Source organism: Mauremys reevesii, linkage group 2 (genome assembly GCF_016161935.1).
Source record: "Mauremys reevesii isolate NIE-2019 linkage group 2, ASM1616193v1, whole genome shotgun sequence".
NCBI lineage: Eukaryota > Metazoa > Chordata > Testudines > Geoemydidae > Mauremys > Mauremys reevesii.
Genome location: NC_052624.1, coordinates 90,117,563 through 90,134,586, shown reverse-complemented (window position 1 = coordinate 90,134,586; position 17,024 = coordinate 90,117,563). Strand labels below are relative to the sequence as shown.

At 42.3% G+C, this 17,024-nt stretch overlaps 1 protein-coding gene across 4 annotated transcripts in view; it reads left to right on the top strand.

Annotated features, from left to right (window-relative positions):
• Nucleotides 1-17,024, top strand: part of KIAA0895 (KIAA0895 ortholog) — a 51,908-nt gene that overhangs the window by 9,828 nt on the left and 25,056 nt on the right. For 2 of the 4 annotated variants that reach the window (XM_039526507.1, XM_039526511.1), the window contains exons 1-2: nucleotides 14,207-14,331; nucleotides 16,061-16,749. In XM_039526507.1, the coding sequence (XP_039382441.1) occupies nucleotides 14,244-14,331; nucleotides 16,061-16,749 (777 nt within the window). In that variant the 5' untranslated portion in view covers nucleotides 14,207-14,243. Of the gene's footprint in view, nucleotides 1-14,206; nucleotides 14,332-16,060; nucleotides 16,750-17,024 lie in introns of those variants that run through there. The other 2 variants (XM_039526510.1, XM_039526509.1) reach the window with 1 other exon arrangement.

Sequence of the window (17,024 nt, the reverse complement as noted above, 5' to 3'; positions counted from 1 at the left end):
TACATATGAAGTCTCTGTACATTGTAAATTCTTCAGGTAGGGATGATGGACCAGCTTCATCACCAGGACAGGGAATAAGTGGAGGTGGCTGAAGCTTAGCCTATTCATGGTCAACCAGAGTCCTGCATAGGGTGACCAGATGAGAGGGAGAAAATATCGGGACACAATGGGACAGGGGGGTCCCCCGGCGGAGCAAAAAAAAAAAAAAAAGCCGAGTGCTGGTGGCGGAGCAACGAGGGGGAAAAAAAAAAGCCGAGTGCTGGTGGCAGAACAATGAGGGGGAAGGAAAAAAAAGCCGAGTGCTGGTGGCGGAGCAGCAAAATAAATAAATAAGGCGAGTGCTGCCGGCAGAACGAAATATCGGGACAAATTGCGTCCCTACCAAAGATCAGTCAGGACGTGGGACAAACACCTAAATATCGGGATGGTCCTGATTTTATCGGGACATCTGGTCCTGCACGGACCCCGGGTAGATCAGGGCAGCCTAGAAGGCCACCTTAAGATATGTCCTTGTTACAGCAGCCCCGTAAGCTTTTGCACTGATACAGAATCACCAGAATGCAGATCTGCCTTAGCCATACTCACCCAATACATCGCTGTTCCACCTCAGAATGCTCCCTATAGTGGGGGGCACCAGGTCACTCTATGCTTTGCATAGGGTTCCCCAGTACTGGGGCTGTTCCCCAGAGAGGCCTTATACTTGCCCTAGGGCAGTGACTCACATCCTGTGTCTTCATATGTGCGTTTACAGAGCCAAACACTGTTTGTTTATTGCACCCATCCTTGGATCAGTCTCCCCCTTGCTTACTGCAGAGATTGGTTGCTACTGCAATGTAATTTATAAATAATGAGTCAGCTGGAATATGTTTATCATTATAAAAAAAGGATGGCCAGACAGGATATTTTTGTTGTCACTGTGCTGCAAACCATGGTCACTGAGCACCACAGTGAAAGAGGGTTTAGGAGTCAGAAGCTGAGGCTTCAAAAGCACTGGCCTCTGTCATTTGAGCTAAATAAGAATATGGTGCACATACACATTTATGATATTGCATGGCCATCAGAATTTTGATTCTGCAGCTCTCTGCACAAACAATGCACATTAGCTTGAGTCTTCAATAAAGTCAGAGCATGTACCATCTATTAAATGTTCGTGACAAATACTGAATTGTTTACAAGTTTAAAAATACCCCCAAAAACAAAACTGTAAATTTGTGGGATGAGTCAGAGGGAGGACATCAGTCCTAAAGAAATTAGTGAGATATCTTCCCTACAACTTTCCATTTTAGATTTTTGCTACTTTATTATTTTGTACATGCTGTAAACTACTTGGCCTTTCTGCAAAATAGACAGCCAAACACATGATGTTATTGTGTGTGGTTGCTGTTATTGAATAGAAAAAAAATCATATTAGGGTAACTTATTGAGAGTTATGCTCTAAAATGACAGTCACAAAATTAAAAAATCACGGCTATATCTTTACCTTCCCACAATTAAACACACAGGAGAGTAGGCTGGGGAAGAAATCTTTCCGAGGACCTCCATGCAAAGATTCCCCCTCCCCCCCAAATCAGTACAGTGAGTGGGACAGAATTTGCCCCTTATGTAGCAAAGGCCTAACTCCACAGGGGGTCATTACACAAACTAAAAACTATTTCCCCATGCTAATTTTCCCCCCTACTGTTACTCACACCTTCCTGTTGTTGCCGGCACAGAGGCCTGAGGACAGCAACAGTGGTTCGTTGCCCGGTGTGCTTCGCTCCAATAAACACACCAAGGTGGAGAAGCAGACAAAGTTTATTTGAGATCTCAAATGCTGTGCAAGGAGACAGAGTGTCAAAAAAATCACACACACAGATACAAGTTTTTTTTTTCTTTTTATTACTAAACTTTAACTAAGCCTCTATCCCCCCCCCCCCTCCCCCCCCCCACCTTATTCCCAAAGCAAATACAATATTTTGCAATAGCAATTTTACATTAAGCAGTTCATACTTGGCAAAAACCACTTTAGCTAGTTAGTAACTCTTTCTGTGAACAGTTTTTTTTTTTTTTTTCTTTTTTTTTGCTTTTTTTTTGCTAGCCAGCCAGGCATATAGAGGCTTATTATTATTTTTGTGTGTGTGTGTGAGGTGGGTTTGCACCTGATAACTACTACACATTCCATTCTATGTTGCTTGCTAGTTATTAGGTCAAATTAAAGTTCAAACATGGAAGAGATGGAGACATTTCATTCATCAGTTCATTCAGGCCAGGCCAGAAGGCTTTATTATTGACACTTATGGTTCTCCCTCCTGAGTCACTCCTATGCATACCTATACCAACACTGTCAACATTTTGAAATGGGCCATCTTGATTATCACTACAAAAGTTTTTTTTTTCCCTGCTGATAATAGCCCACCTTAATTGATTAGCATCCGATGAACTGGGTTTTAGCCCACGAAAGCTTATGCCCAAATAAAGTTGGTAGTCTCTAAGGTGCCACAAGTGCTCCTTGTTCTTTTTAATGTAATAAATGATGCTATTAACATGCCAGTTTCAAGATGTTGAAAGCAAATAATTTCAGTAAGAAATTATATGAAATTTAAATCTATATTAATAATTTCTAATAACCTCCAACAAATATTTGCTGCCACTGTGTTTCTACATGATCTGAAGCTAGGTATAGGTTAAAATAAATGCAGTTTATAAATGCAAAATATATGTTAACGCAACATTTTGATGAGGTTCCACATACATAAATAACAAAAGGCAGAATTATGGCTCCCACAACAACCACAACTCATCCCCAGTCTTGGGCCTGAGTCTCCTTTTGCAGTGGGATAAATCACATGTAACTCCACTTAAGTAAATGGAGCTATAGGAGTATAAAACCATTGTAAAAGAAATCAGAATCAAGTCCTGTATATTTTCTATTGCTGTACAGTATATGGTGCTGATTTTCATGCTGTTCTATGAACCTTCAGTGTGCCTGAGCTGTAGCTGCTGTAGGAATCCTGACGATTTCCTGACTTTTGTGTGTTAAGAACTTAGCCATAATATTGCAGAAAGTATTTCACATTTAATTGCAGGCTGGTTATAAAAGCAGGAAAAGGGGAATAAGGAGAAAACTACCCAGTCAATGTACAAGTTAATCCACAGGTGTTAGGAAGGGACTGCACAATTGGGTAGGGCCTCAGTGTTTGCAGCTGCTGTGTGTTGCAGAGGGGAGCAAAAAACATGGAGAAAGCCAAACTGGGATAATGTGGTTTTAAGGGACTCTACTGGTTTTTTGTCAGAAGTATTATGTTTTTGTGATACAGTTTCAGTTGCTGGGTATTGTGCAGTGGGATCAACTGAGAGAACCTGTGTGTATATCACATAGTTATAGAGAGGTCATCAGAGCTGCCCAGAGTCTGGAACAGATGCTGTTTTTAATTTTATTTTCTGTTGTATAAATTGAAATAAATAAAATAAAGTCAGGAAATTCATAATTATACTTCTGAGAACAGTTGTAACTTGGTCCCCTTGCACGTAGACGGTAGGGCATAAAAGTTGGCACCATGTACAGTAATGTGATATACAGTATGGTGTCAACTCTTCACTTGTGTGAGGGGGCCAATTTATGGAAGTTTTCATGTTAGTATTAGCAGTTTTGTATTTAAAACAGGCAACCTCTTGTGGATTCTGTTTAATAGAACTGGTTTTCTTAGAAGCCAACACATTTTTTGATTGGGTAAAGCTATTTGTTGGTAGGCTGCAGTTGGATTTAAAACAATGTACACCTCTACCCCAATATAACGCTGTTCTCGGGAGCCAAAAAAAATCTTACTGCGTTATAGGTGAAATTGCGTTCTATCAAACTTGCTTTGATCTGCTGGAGTGTGCAGCCTCCTCCCCCCAACCCTCCCCCTCCCCCCCCGGAGTGCTGCTTTACTGCGTTATATCCGAATTCGTGTTATATCGGGTCGCGTTATATCGGGTTAGAGGTGTAGTATAACCCTTCACCACACAAATCCCTACAACACGTGAATATACTTCAGCAACCATATTTCTTTTATACTTTTTTATATATTGCAAATCCTGATTTGTTTTTATATGGTTTCAAAGAGAAGCAGAGAAGGTCCTGTAATTGTAGATTAGATAACACATACCAATTAAATGGATTGTCATACATCATTTTATTGATTCAAGGCCACGTCATCAAGCTAGTAGAAATTCAGAGGAGGGCACTACCATGTTTTGCTTTTCTAAGTTACTCTCTTTACTAAATATTTCAAAATTAAAAAAAAAATAACCCCAACAACCCCAACAATTGACTGGTTTTTTTTTTTTTCATTTTCAAGGCTCTCTGGAACACAAAGAGCTAGAGAAGCATTTTACTTTCACATGAAAGCCAAGATTAGCTTTGTTTTTATTGGGGCTTTCGCCTTGGGCTTTGTGGTCCCCAAAGGCAACCTCAGTGTGCACATCTATCACATACAAGGTGAAATTCATCCCTGTGCATAGTATCAGCTTATGGCCTATGCACCACGTATGGCCCCTTGAATGGAACTTAAATGGTGCAGAGGCCTAGAAACAGATTTCCATGAGTGCTCAGCACCCTCATTGAGGCTAGGTTTTCAAACACCTAACTGAAATGGCGAGATTTCAAAAGTGCTCAGCACCAGGTTGTTCCTATTGAGAACAATGAGAAAAATGCTGAGTTTTGAAAATCTGGCCACTTTGTGTAGATGCCTGAAGAGGAATGGAGCTGCTTTGATATATTCTGCCACTGGTGCTGGTCTCTGCACTGGAGTGAATTTCACTCACAATTACAGGCTTTTTAATGCATGAAGGCAATTGTGTGTGCATATGCAGTAATTAAGCAGCTAATTACTATATGTGCATAACAAGTGAGTGATTTTGCATATATCAAATTAGAGGCCACATGGATGCTGGATGAAAACTTGCCTGTATGGCACACTATTAAAAGGTATTTTCAAGTATTTCAGAACATTTCAGTGAAAAAACCAACTCGTTTTAACAATCTCATCTGATAAAGGTCAAGCAGACCAAAGAGGTTGATTTCTTGAGAGGCTTTGGTGTAGTTGTAGCGCTAAGACATTGCTTCTAGTGAACTTGATTTGCCAGCTCATGGCCCTGCTGCTATTGGGAAAACAGATCTGTAAGACTTACCTTGGTTAACAAAGTGGAAGCATATTCAATCAAATATAACTTGGCCATTTTGGAGTTCAGCCCAAATCAGTCAGGGGTTGTGTCACCACCTGCCTTTTAGCCCAGGGTGCCTTTGTCCTGTGCAACTTTCATTCAGAGCCCCAATAGCAACAGCCTGATTACAACACAGTCACCTCATCCTGGCTCCCACCAGCCTGCTTACTCCCTGCAGGGTGACACCAACAGCCTTTCCAGCCCTGGGTTTCCTTCATACCATCTCCTCTTTCGTGCTCAGCCCCTCTCACTGTAGCTCTGTGTCACCACCTGCGCTGTAGCCTGAAGTGAAGCTGTTGTGCTATAAATTGGCTGCTGGTATCAGGGCTCTGAGCAAAAACTAAACAACACAGAGGCACCCAGGGCTACAGGGCAGGCAGGAACACAACTCTCTACTGGCCTGGATTGAACCCCAAAGTATCACAGCCATATGCTACATGTAATTTTTTAAACCAAAAATTCACACTGATCTCAATAGTAATTCTGCAGTTATATCAAATGAACTCCCGGTGTAGACTGTGCTATGTCAACAGGAGGGCTTCTCTCATCAACACAGCTACCACCTCTCACGGAGGTGGAGTACCTACACTGATGGAGGAAGCTCTCCCATCATCGCAGGTAGCATCTTCACTAAACGCTACAGCAGCACTGTAAATGTAGACAAGATCTCAGAATCAAATAGGGGAGGAAGCTCCCAGTCCTTCCTAGCATTCAAGAAGGTGGAAGGTAGGGTTGCCACCTTTCAAATCATTGGTAACTGGAGTCCCAAGGCCCTGCCCCGCCTCTTCCCCCAAGGCCACGCCCCTGCTCTGCCTCTTCCTTGCAAGGCCCTACCCCTGATCTGCCTCTTCCCTCAAGGCACCACTCAGGCTCAGCATTTTCCCCCCAAGCCCTGCCCCCATCACTCACTCCTCTTCCCATCATCATCTGAAAGAGCCTGCCTACAGGTAGGAGGCAGCTCCGGCTTAGCAGGGGCTAGTGTGGGTTAATGACCCTGTGCTTTCCTCCCACCGCGCGGTAACTGGACTTTTCATTCAGGTGCCATCTAGGGTTGCCAGGTCCCCTTTTCGACTGGACTGTCCTGTCAAAAATTGGGCACCTGGCAACCCTAAATGGCACCCAAACACAGAAGCCAAAAATCAGACTGTTCTGGGTAAGACCTGGATGGGTGGCAGCCCTAATGGAAAGTTCCCTCTTAGCAGTCAGGAAAAGGAAGAGGGATGTTTTTAATGGTGTATATATAAACTGTGCACTTAAAAGGGACACCATCAAACTAAGGAAAAAAATCATTGTCTAATTTTATTTGGCCTATTTTGCTACTTGTAGCTCTTAGGATTACTAAAAATGAAAAAAAATTAGAGGAAAATAACATTAGTTTACTCACTGTGTGCATTTGACAGCAATGTTTCAAATCACTTTCATTGTTTCCTTGTCAGTTTTCCTTATTAATTGTGTGGGTCTCATGCAGTAATAGGGGAAGGAAATTTTTTTTTTAAAAGGTGGTTGTAACAATTGGCAAAAGGATTTGGGGGGTGGTATAGGGCCTGCAACTACTTGTATCTAACTAAAAAGTTTACTAGATTTCAAGTGGACAGTTTTCCTTTAAGATCTGATACTGCCTTGTATGGGAAAACTCCTGTTGCAATGTATTGGAGTTGGGAGTATATGGGTCAAGGACGGTGTTTTGTGCAGTTTGTACATTTTTGCTTGCACGCCTAATGGTACAGCTCACACAAAATATAGAGCAAATATGGCTGTGCACCATGTCCTCAGTCAGTCTAACAGATCTGCAAAACTGACTTTTCTGATATTTGCTGCAGTGAAGGACATTTCAGGCCCAAATGATATTCTCTCTCTTAGATGGAGCAACTGAAGTGTGTCGGCCTTGCAGATGTAGAGGCATTAGGCAGAAGATAAGGTTATTGCACCCGAGTCTCCTCTCATCTACCTCAGAGATTTCAGTTGAGCTACTCTAATACACAGTGGTTTGAGTGAGAGGGAAATCGGGCCTACTGCATGTATAGCCACACATCTGGTGAAGGCTCTAACATTAGCACTTAAGAACATCATGTGGATTTGGGAACAATCCTCTAGAGGCTTTTTAGTGCCATTAAGAATTTTGTTTGACAGTTTGGGGCAGATATAATCCTGCTTCCACATGCAGGTCTTCAAGAGACATTGTAGCCATGTCTTAAACAAACATAATGACATTTCAAACCATTAATGTGTTTCAATCTGAATAAATTCAGGTATGTGAGAGTGTTATTTAGCATCATCTTTTGACATTTCAGACTTCTGAAGCAAAATGGGTATGTTTTTCTTTGTATCATTGTTGAAAACAATGTGAAAAACAGAAAACAGCAAATTGATCATTTATTTTGCAAGAAGGACTGTGCCATTTTGAGGCCTGTTTGCATGTATAGCAGTGAACTGACAGACTGGTCTCATACTTACTATTCAGATGTGTCATGAGACCAAAACATATACCGTGCCATGGATCGGCAGCAACATGGCACAACCAAGGTAATAGGTCACTGATAAAAACCAGGTTTAATAAATACCTGTCAGTGGCCCAGGGCAAGTAAAATATCATAAATGTTTTAATCATTATCAGTCACCAGTTGAATTGATTATGTGCCAAAACAATTTAATTTTCATGACAATTTTTCAAGGATGTTTTGCCCATTATGTCTCAAAATGTCAGTCTCTTCCACTTTATTTTGGAAAATAGTGAAGATTACAGTATCAGATAGAGGATTCAGCACAACAGTTAAATGCTTTTTGACCTTTGTATAATCTATGGAAAATAATATCTGTTATAATAATTCACATCTTTTGGCTCATCCATTGACCCTTATCTTCCAACACAAATGTCTCACACAATATTAATCCTGGTTATATTCTGTAAATCTAGGTTGGAGCATGTTTAAAGAGCCCATACTGTGTTTGGCAGCTGGTTGTAAGGCTTTTTCCTCACAAAATGCACATTTAAATCTAACTACAGATTTGGAGGTGGCAGTTGGTGAAACATTTACTATATATTTGAGCTGTATGGATCTGGGAATCTACAGCCCAGACTGCAACACCCACATAGGCATTATAGTCACAGCAGGGATTGTTTGCTGCTGCTGCCCTGTGTTGTGCAGAGATTGGCAGACAATTGGGTGATCCATTAATGGATTGCCATGACAGTAGTACTTAGTCTTAGATCCAGGGGTCTGTTTTGGGACCCACTCTGTTCAATATCTTCATCAATGACTTAGATATTGGCATAGAAAGTACGCTTATTAAGTTTGCAGATGATGCCAAACTGGGAGGGATTGCAACTGCTTTGGAGGACAGGGTCATAATTCAAAATGATCTGGACAAATTGGAGAAATGGTCTGAGGTAAACAGGATGAAGTTTAACAAAGACAAATGCAAAGTGCTCCACTTAGGAAGGAAAAATCAGTTTCACACATACAAAATGGGAAGAGACTGCCTAGGAAGGAGTACGGCAGAAAGGGCTGTAGGGGTTATAGTGGACCACAAGCTAAATATGAGTCAATAGTGTTATGCTGTTGCAAAAAAAGCAAATGTGATTCTGGGATGCATTAACAGGTGTGTTGTGAGCAAGACACGAGAAGTCATTCTTCCTCTCTATTCTGCGCTGGTTAGGCCTCAACTGGACTATTGTGTCCAGTTCTGGGCACCGCATTTCAAGAAAGATGTGGAGAAATTGGAGAGGGTCCAGAGAAGAGCAACAAGAATGATTAAAGGTCTTGAGAACATGACCTATGAAGGAAGACTGAAAGAATTGGGTTTGTTTAGTTTGGAAAAGAGAAGACTGAGAGGGGACATAATAGCAGTTTTCAGGTATCTAAAAGGGTGTCATAAGGAGGAGGGAGAAAACTTGTTCACCTTAGCCTCTAAGGGTAGAACAAGAAGCAATGGGCTTTAACGGCAGCAAGGGAGGTTTAGGTTGGACATTAGGAAAAAGTTCCTAACTATCAGGGTGGTTAAACACTGGAATAAATTGCCTAGGGAGGTTGTGGAATCTCCATCTCTGGAGATATTTAAGAGTAGGTTAGATAAATGTCTATCCGGGATGGTCTAGACAGTATTTGGTTCTGCCATGAGGGCAGGGGACTGGACTCGATGACCTCTTGAGGTCCCTTCCAGTCCTAGAATCTATGAATCTATGAATCCAAATGCTCCACTGGCACATGCATTCCCAAATAGGCACATGATATTAGATTGATGTAAGGGTAGGGTGACCAGACGTCCCGATATTATCAGGATCGTCCCAGTATTAGGGGCTTTGTCTTCTATAAGCAACTATTCCGCCGAAAATAAAAGTGTCCTGATTTTTCACACTTACTATATGGTCACCCTATGCAAGAATCTCTGGGGTTGTGTTTTATTTTGGGCTGTTTTCTGCATTTTACTTCTGTTTCACATTTACCATTTCTTAGACATGCTTGTGACATGCTACTTCAGTTCCAAGGAATTGCTTACATTGTAGCAATAGAAAACCCTTCTCTACCCCAACACTGTTTTGGTTAGGTTCATAGTGAAGGTGACAAATTTCCACTGTTAGATAGCTGGAATTTAATTGTTTTGTAAATACTGTGGCTAAATTTTCAAACGTGGTCAGTAAATATACACTTTCAGTTTTGCATGCACAACCAAAACTGTGTGCCCAAAATTTTGTTTAAGATTTCACATGATCCAGCACTTAGATTGGCACTCTCACATTTAGAGACTAGATTGAGGTCACTTGGAAAACTTGCCCTTAAACAGCATCCACCTTTCTTAAAGGCAAAGAGCCTCACACTGTTAGATTTAATAAATGCCTGAAGGCAGGTTTCCATACCTTCCTCCTTTCACCCTCTCCCCAAGAAAGAGATGAGAACAATCCTTTCCTTCTTGTTGCCAAAAGTACCTTTCATTGAGTAGCAAAATGTATGTATACTAATGTGGCTTGTGAACTTTAGCCCACTGGAGAGTATCCTGACTGCACCATACTCTGTGGGACTGATACTTGATATTGTTTTCTTTGTGCTGGGAACTGTGATTTCTCACACCAGTATACACCAAAGCAAAATAAGCTAGATAAGCAGTCTGTCCTGCATTGATTAAACTGATCTTATTAAACTTGAACTGTAATACCCTGAAGCTGTTTCTGTGCCAAGGAAGCCTCTCAAATTGACCATAAAGCAAAACTAATCTTACATAATATCTGCTTGTCAGAACAGGGAAAATAACCTAATACAGTAGAACCTCAGAGTTACGAACACCTCAGGAATGGAGGTTGTTCATAACTCTGAACTGTTCGTAACTCAGAACAAAACATTGTGGTTGTTCTTTCAAAAGTTTACAAGTGAACATTGACTTAATACAGCTTTGAAACTTTACTATGTGAAGAAAAATTCTGCTTTTAACCATCTTAATTTAATTGAAATGAGAACAGAAACAGTTTCCTTACCTTGTCAAAAAATGTTTTTAAACTTTCCCTTTCTTTTTTAGTAGTTTATGTTTAACAAGTACTGTATTTGCTTTTTATTATTGGCTCTGCTGCCGCCTGATTGCGTACTTCTGGTTCCAAATGAGGTGTGTGGTTGACCGGTCAGTTTGTAACTCTGAAGTTCTACTGTACTTCTAACTTAGAATCACAGAATATCAGGGTTGGAAGGGACCTCAGGAGGTCATCTAGTCCAACCCCCTACTCGAAGCAGGACCGATCCCCAACTAAATCATCCCAGCCAGGACTTCGTCAAGCCTGACCATAAAAACCTCTAAGGGAGGAGATTCCACCACCTCCCTAGGTAACCCATTCCAGTGCTTCACCACACTCCTAGTGAAAAAGTTTTTAATAATATCCAAACTAGACCTCCTACACTGCAACTTGAGACTACTACTCCTTGTTCTGTCATCTGCTACCACAGAGAACAGTCTAGAGCCATCCTCTTTGGAACCCCCTTTCAGGTAGTTGAAAGCAGCTATCAAATCCCCCCTCATTCTTCTCTTCCTCAGACTAAACAATCCCAGTTCCCTCAGCCGCTTATCATAAGTCATGTGCTCCAACCCCCTAATCATTTTTGTTGCCCTCCGCTGGACTCTAATTTTTTATTACTATGGATTGTTGGCTCATTCATGCAACAGAAAAAAAAACCTCAAGTGAAAAACAAAAAAGCCTGTTTGAATCAATGCCTTACTGTTTTTAATATTTAGTGAGCATTGCATGTTGATTTTTTTATTGGTATATGACTTGCGTGAAGGAGGAGGAAAGGACACTCCAAGACTGTGTGTGGTATTTTTCCCCCATTTCTAGATATGTTTTGCATGAATGTACAATGTACACGAGACCACAGAACATTGATCTGTTTACTGCTTGCACCAGTATCCCCAGTAGCACTGAAGAACTTGAGTTCGTACAGTGTGAAAGATTAAAATGAATTCATAAAGCATGAAAACTTACATAGTGGTATGGTGTTATTTTTTGTCTCATTTGTTCTAAGAGCCAAGTCTAATTTTACTAGGAAAATAAATCTGGAATTAAATTATTGATTCAGTTACCTTTGAGGATTTAATGATCCCTTTGTTAATGTTCTATTTAGAGCATAATTATTGTATATACGGTTAATTACAGTGTGGATATGTCTAATGCTGGACCAAGTCCTGAGGTTTTTACTAAGTTTAACTCTGTGCATACTCAGAGCCATATCCTTCATTCCATGGATCCTTATAATTTAGGCACAGAAGTGGGAAGTGTGTATCTAGGGCATCATTCCCCTCTTAAAGGGTTGCCAACCCTCTGGGATTGTCTGTCGTGTGATGAAACCTCCAGGAATACATCCAACCAAAATTGGTAATCTACCCTCTTAGTCCGTTAGGCCCTGCAGAAGCCTATCTGTAGTGCTGAGGATCTGCTTGGGAGGAGTGGATAGGGCCAGTGAAATGCACATCATTCCTCTACTAACTCCATGAGGAATCAGCACAGATACCACATATGGATGGAGACTGTATTAACTTTTATGTGCAGCTGCTTGGCACTGTAGAGATTCCCTCCTCCCTGAGGGATGTCACAGGGGAAGGAACCATCTGCAGACTTGAAGCCAGCAGGGCTCCAAGCCATTAGAGCTGCCCTGCCACACAGCCCAGCAAGGGGACAAGGGACTCTCTTAGTGAAAGTGGATTTAACAGTCTGTAGGTGTGTAGGGGTGTGTGGCCATCCCTCACTGCCAGTCTCTGAGGGAGGCCACACCTCTTTGCTGTCACACTCCTGTAGCAGTCTATCAAAGGGGGGTTAGGGGGAATTAGCAGTCACTTGGGCTCAACCCTCAGGAAAGGGAGAGCAGTGAGGTAAAGCATTTAGGGACAGTGCAGGGACCCAGGCCCCTGGGCAGGGCAAGGCACCTTGCAGTCTAGTACTCTAGCCCTCAGGCAGGGGCAAGCACCAACTGGTCGAGGGGCCAACACAAGGGGCGAGCACCAACCACAATCTATGGGCTCCGGCAACAGAGGAGCGCCAAGCAGAGTTTATGGGGCTCAGGCAGGGGTGTCTGAGGAGCGCAGGCCTCCTGGCCTAAGGAGGGGAGAGTACTCTCCCCCCCCCCCAGGTAGGGTGGCGGGTGGACATGTGCCCACTCAGCTCCACCACATCCCAGCCCAGAGCAGAGTGGTCTGTCACTGGGTCAGCGAGGACTCCATCTGCAAAACGCTGACTGTGTCTCCAGCAGCACCACAGCCAGACAGTAATCTGATTTCCCTGGGCTGCTTCCTATACCCCCCATCAGGTGTACCTGCATCCAAGGGTCATCCTCCATCTCCCCAGGGTACACTGCCAGCAGCAGTCCCAGCAACTCCTGGTGTCAGGCATGTCTGGCTGTTCGGGTAGGTAGGTCAGGGCCTCCTGCACAGAAGTCTCCTTCAGGTTCAGGCTCCAGCAGCAAGCAGGGCATATCTGTCTCACTCAACAGTTTCCACTCAGCTGAGCCACAAGGCCCGCCTTTTATACTTCCTGTTCTTGTCCCGCCTCTCTGCTTCTGGTGTGGACTTCCTGGTTCCACCCACCAGGGTGTCTGTGGCTCTTCCTCCCTGGACGGAGGGCCACACTTCTTTGCTACACAGTCCTTAAGGAACTTTATTTGGCTGCTGAATTTAGTTTAGTTTGTCATGTTTATACTTTAAAGCACATTTTTTTAAACCCAGCTGAGTGTTGATATTGTACAGCTTTGAGTAGATATTTTGAAAATATGGGATTAAGTTCCTTAGAAATGGCTTTGGTACTAATTGCTCTCTTTTCTTAATAGTCTTAATTAATGGAGGGTTTTAAGTGATAGCTGATAAACCCCCCGGCAACTAAAAATGTGAGTTTGGGAAAAGATACTAAATACCTGAATATACCCTACCATTTTTGTAGTGTTGAAATTTGTTCACAGGGGCTGGCACATCCTAGATATTCCTCACCTCTCTGGGCGCTTATTCTGGAGAGTTTTCTGGAGAGGGACAGTTTCTTTATAGGTAGGGAACTTCATTTTTGGTTATTTTAATTTTTGCCAGGAATTTATTGGTGTTTATTACTACAACAATAAAAACAGGTGAAAATTGGTGGAAAAAAACTATTAATATTTTATCTGGGTCAATATTGGAGTTTATTTTGGTAGACAGAAGGACGGGGGGAAAGTATTCAGTAGATTAATGCTTTGATTAATGGAATTCATTGTGGTTTGCTGCAGAACTAAAACAGAACTAAAAACACAATGCCACCTCTGACTTTAAAAAGCAATGCATCTCTAATCCCCAAATAAAAATGTTCATTTGAATAAACAGTTTGCCTATAAATATTTGCATTTAATAATTGGGCCAGACCATTTGCAGCACATACACTCAAGTTCATCCTTTTCTCTTGTTGTTGTTTTTTTTTTTTAATTTTGAATACTTCCTTGTATTCTGAAAGATATTCTGATACAGATTTTTGTTTTCTTCTCATTTTAGTGTGTCAAATATTTAAACCGTTATCTGTTAACAGCTTGAAGTGTGTACGTGATGGGTGTGAGATTCATCAATACGTTCAGATGTGCATGCACTTCAGAGTTTGCATGCGTGCCTGTTTGTTTATTGTATGTACCTTCCAGATTAATACATGTAGCCGTACTTCAACAGGTAGCTTTGCATATACATACAGACTAATGTATTATCATAATACATATAACTAATGCAATATATTGTATTTTCCTATTAAAACCAGTTACTTTTTATATATTTGAATGATACAAAAGTAGGGTGAAAATCAGAAAAAAAACAAATAATGCTTTTTGTAAACAGGGGGATTTTTTCAGTCAAAATCGGTTTGAACTGAAAACGAAGGGGCTAATGTATAGGCTAGATTGCTAGCAGGCCTAACACAGCTGCTCAGTGGAAAAGGGAGTGCTAAGGCACCCCTCACTCCATTGTGTGGTAACATTAGGGCTGCTTGCATTGCAGCCTTGGCACTTGTGGCTTTCTCACACCAGGAGCAACTGGGCTGAGAGTAGCAGGCAGATGAGATCTGTGGTTCTGCTCCTACTATTCAATGTCTCGCAGAGCAGACTAGATGCATGTGGGAGAATAAATCACACTCTTAAAGGACTTTACACATTATTTTCCTCTCCGGCACAACAGAGGAGTCCCTGAGGAACTGTGTCTAAGGTCTTGTCTTCACTGGCAGTGACATGTAGGGTACATGTAGTTACATACCGCAGCTATATGGTGGTGTGTAGCTAAAAGCAACAGTGAAAGGTTCTGGCAGGGGCTTTTCCCCTCTGCCTCTTGCCTGCCAGAGCGTCTGCCCACTGCTGAGTCTTTTGCTGCAGCAGGAAAAGATTCCGGCAGCTCCCTATGGTGGGGAAAGCTCCAGCAGTGGGGAGTCAGCGGGACACTACATGGCTAAAGACAGCAGTTGTAGACAGGAGAGGCACTGCTAGGACATGTAGAGAGCCAGGAAGGGGTATATAGCTTAAGGTTCTGGTGTATCTTTATTTTACTTGCCTAACCTGTGCCTCACTGCTATTTGTACCCATGCTAGTGGGGTGTACAGTGAATGTACTCTAAATGCTGCTCTATGTGTAGACATAGCGTAAGAGGAGAGTTCTGAGGCATGTCTTACTTTTGGTGAGGTGCACCTACACACTGTCCCTTACTGCTTGTATAATTCAAGGATCTTTAAAGATAATCATAATTTGCTTCAAAATAAACACAAGTAGAAAAGCTGATTACATAACTGAACTATTTAAATGTGTATACACATGCACAGCACCTGAATTTAAACAAGGTAGTTGCTGAGATGTGCACTGAGTTTGTACACCCATATTAGGCAACTACAGATGGAGATGGGCATAGTTGCTTGCATAGGCGCCAACTCCGTGGCTGCTCTGGGGCTGGAGCACCCACGGAGAAAAATTGGTGGGTGCTCTGCACCCATTGGCAGCTCCCCACCCTGCCCCCCGCGCTCCAGCTCACCTCTGCCTCCTCTGCACGCCGCCTACCTGCTTTTCCCCCCTCCCTCTCAGCACTTGCGCTGCGAAACAACTGTTTCGCATGGCAGGGGAGGAGGGGAATGCGGCTCGCTCAGGGAAGAGGCGGGGACGGGGTGGGGATTTGTGGAAGGGGTTGGAATGGGGATGGGGAGGGGGTAGGGAAAGGGTGGGGTCGTGGTGGAGCCAGGTGGGGGGGGGGCACAAGCACCCACCGGCGCTGGGGAAAGTTGGCACCTATGGCTGCTTGTGCAAATTAGGCCTGAAATTCCACATCTAGCTTGTTTAACAATATGTGCATGCTTACACACATACAGAGAAATGCCTGTTTCCTTTTATCCTAAAATCAAGATTTCTGTTTTCTTTTTTTTTAAATGCAGAAAAACTTCACTGGCCTGAGCAAGAGCTCTCTAAAAAGTCAATCTTAAATCCAGAAGAACATAAGCTGATCATTAAGAATGAAAGCAGTCTTCAGCACCTGTCCTCTGGAATCCTTAAGGATATTTTCACAACAGGAACCAGTAGCTACAATGTCCTTCTGCAAAGCAAAGAGGAGAAAAAACACCACTCTCAAAAGCTGTCATCTGCCCACCACAAGAGGCACAGAAAGTCCACCAAGTCTTCTACTACCTCGCGAAGCAACGAGCACCGCAAGATCAAAGTCCCACTGCCTTTGCTCAGCAGTGGCTGGTATTGCACGAACAGGCAGCCATCCATCTTTATCGCTAGCCCAGTGTCTAGCAGTGTAAAGTTTACACACAGTATTTCTGTTGCAGGGAACAGCATAGGACTGCCACCTAGACCCAAAAGCAAGGCTAAGAGACATTATTTTTCTAGTCTAACAAAGCCAAAGCAGCCTCAATTGTCAAAAAGCCATGGTAAAGAGGTAGATGTCTCTGGCCGAAAACTCTGTATACTAACTGCCATCAAGCCTTCCAATGTGGAAAAAGAGAAGATTAAATTCTTCAAGTCTGATTTTACCTATAATCCTCAATTTGAATATGCAAATCCTGCATTGCCAAATGTGTTAGCTAAGCACAGCCAAGCATCCAACAAGTTTCTTAAACAGGTATAGTAATTGTTACACATGCTCCTTGTTCACTCGTCTTTGTAGTACCTTTTTCCACTTATAAAGACAGCATTTGGCTTTGTTTGCTGAGGTGAGAACATTCTTCTTAACAGGCTGCATTAAAACAGAGTATGAAAATATGGCATTCAACAGAATAGAAATTATATGCCACATTAGAAGTACTGAATGCACGTCTGTATTATAGCAGTCTCTTCACTTTGAACGTGTTTTGATTTTAAAAATCTTTTTCAGGACTAAAGCACCTGAAACATACT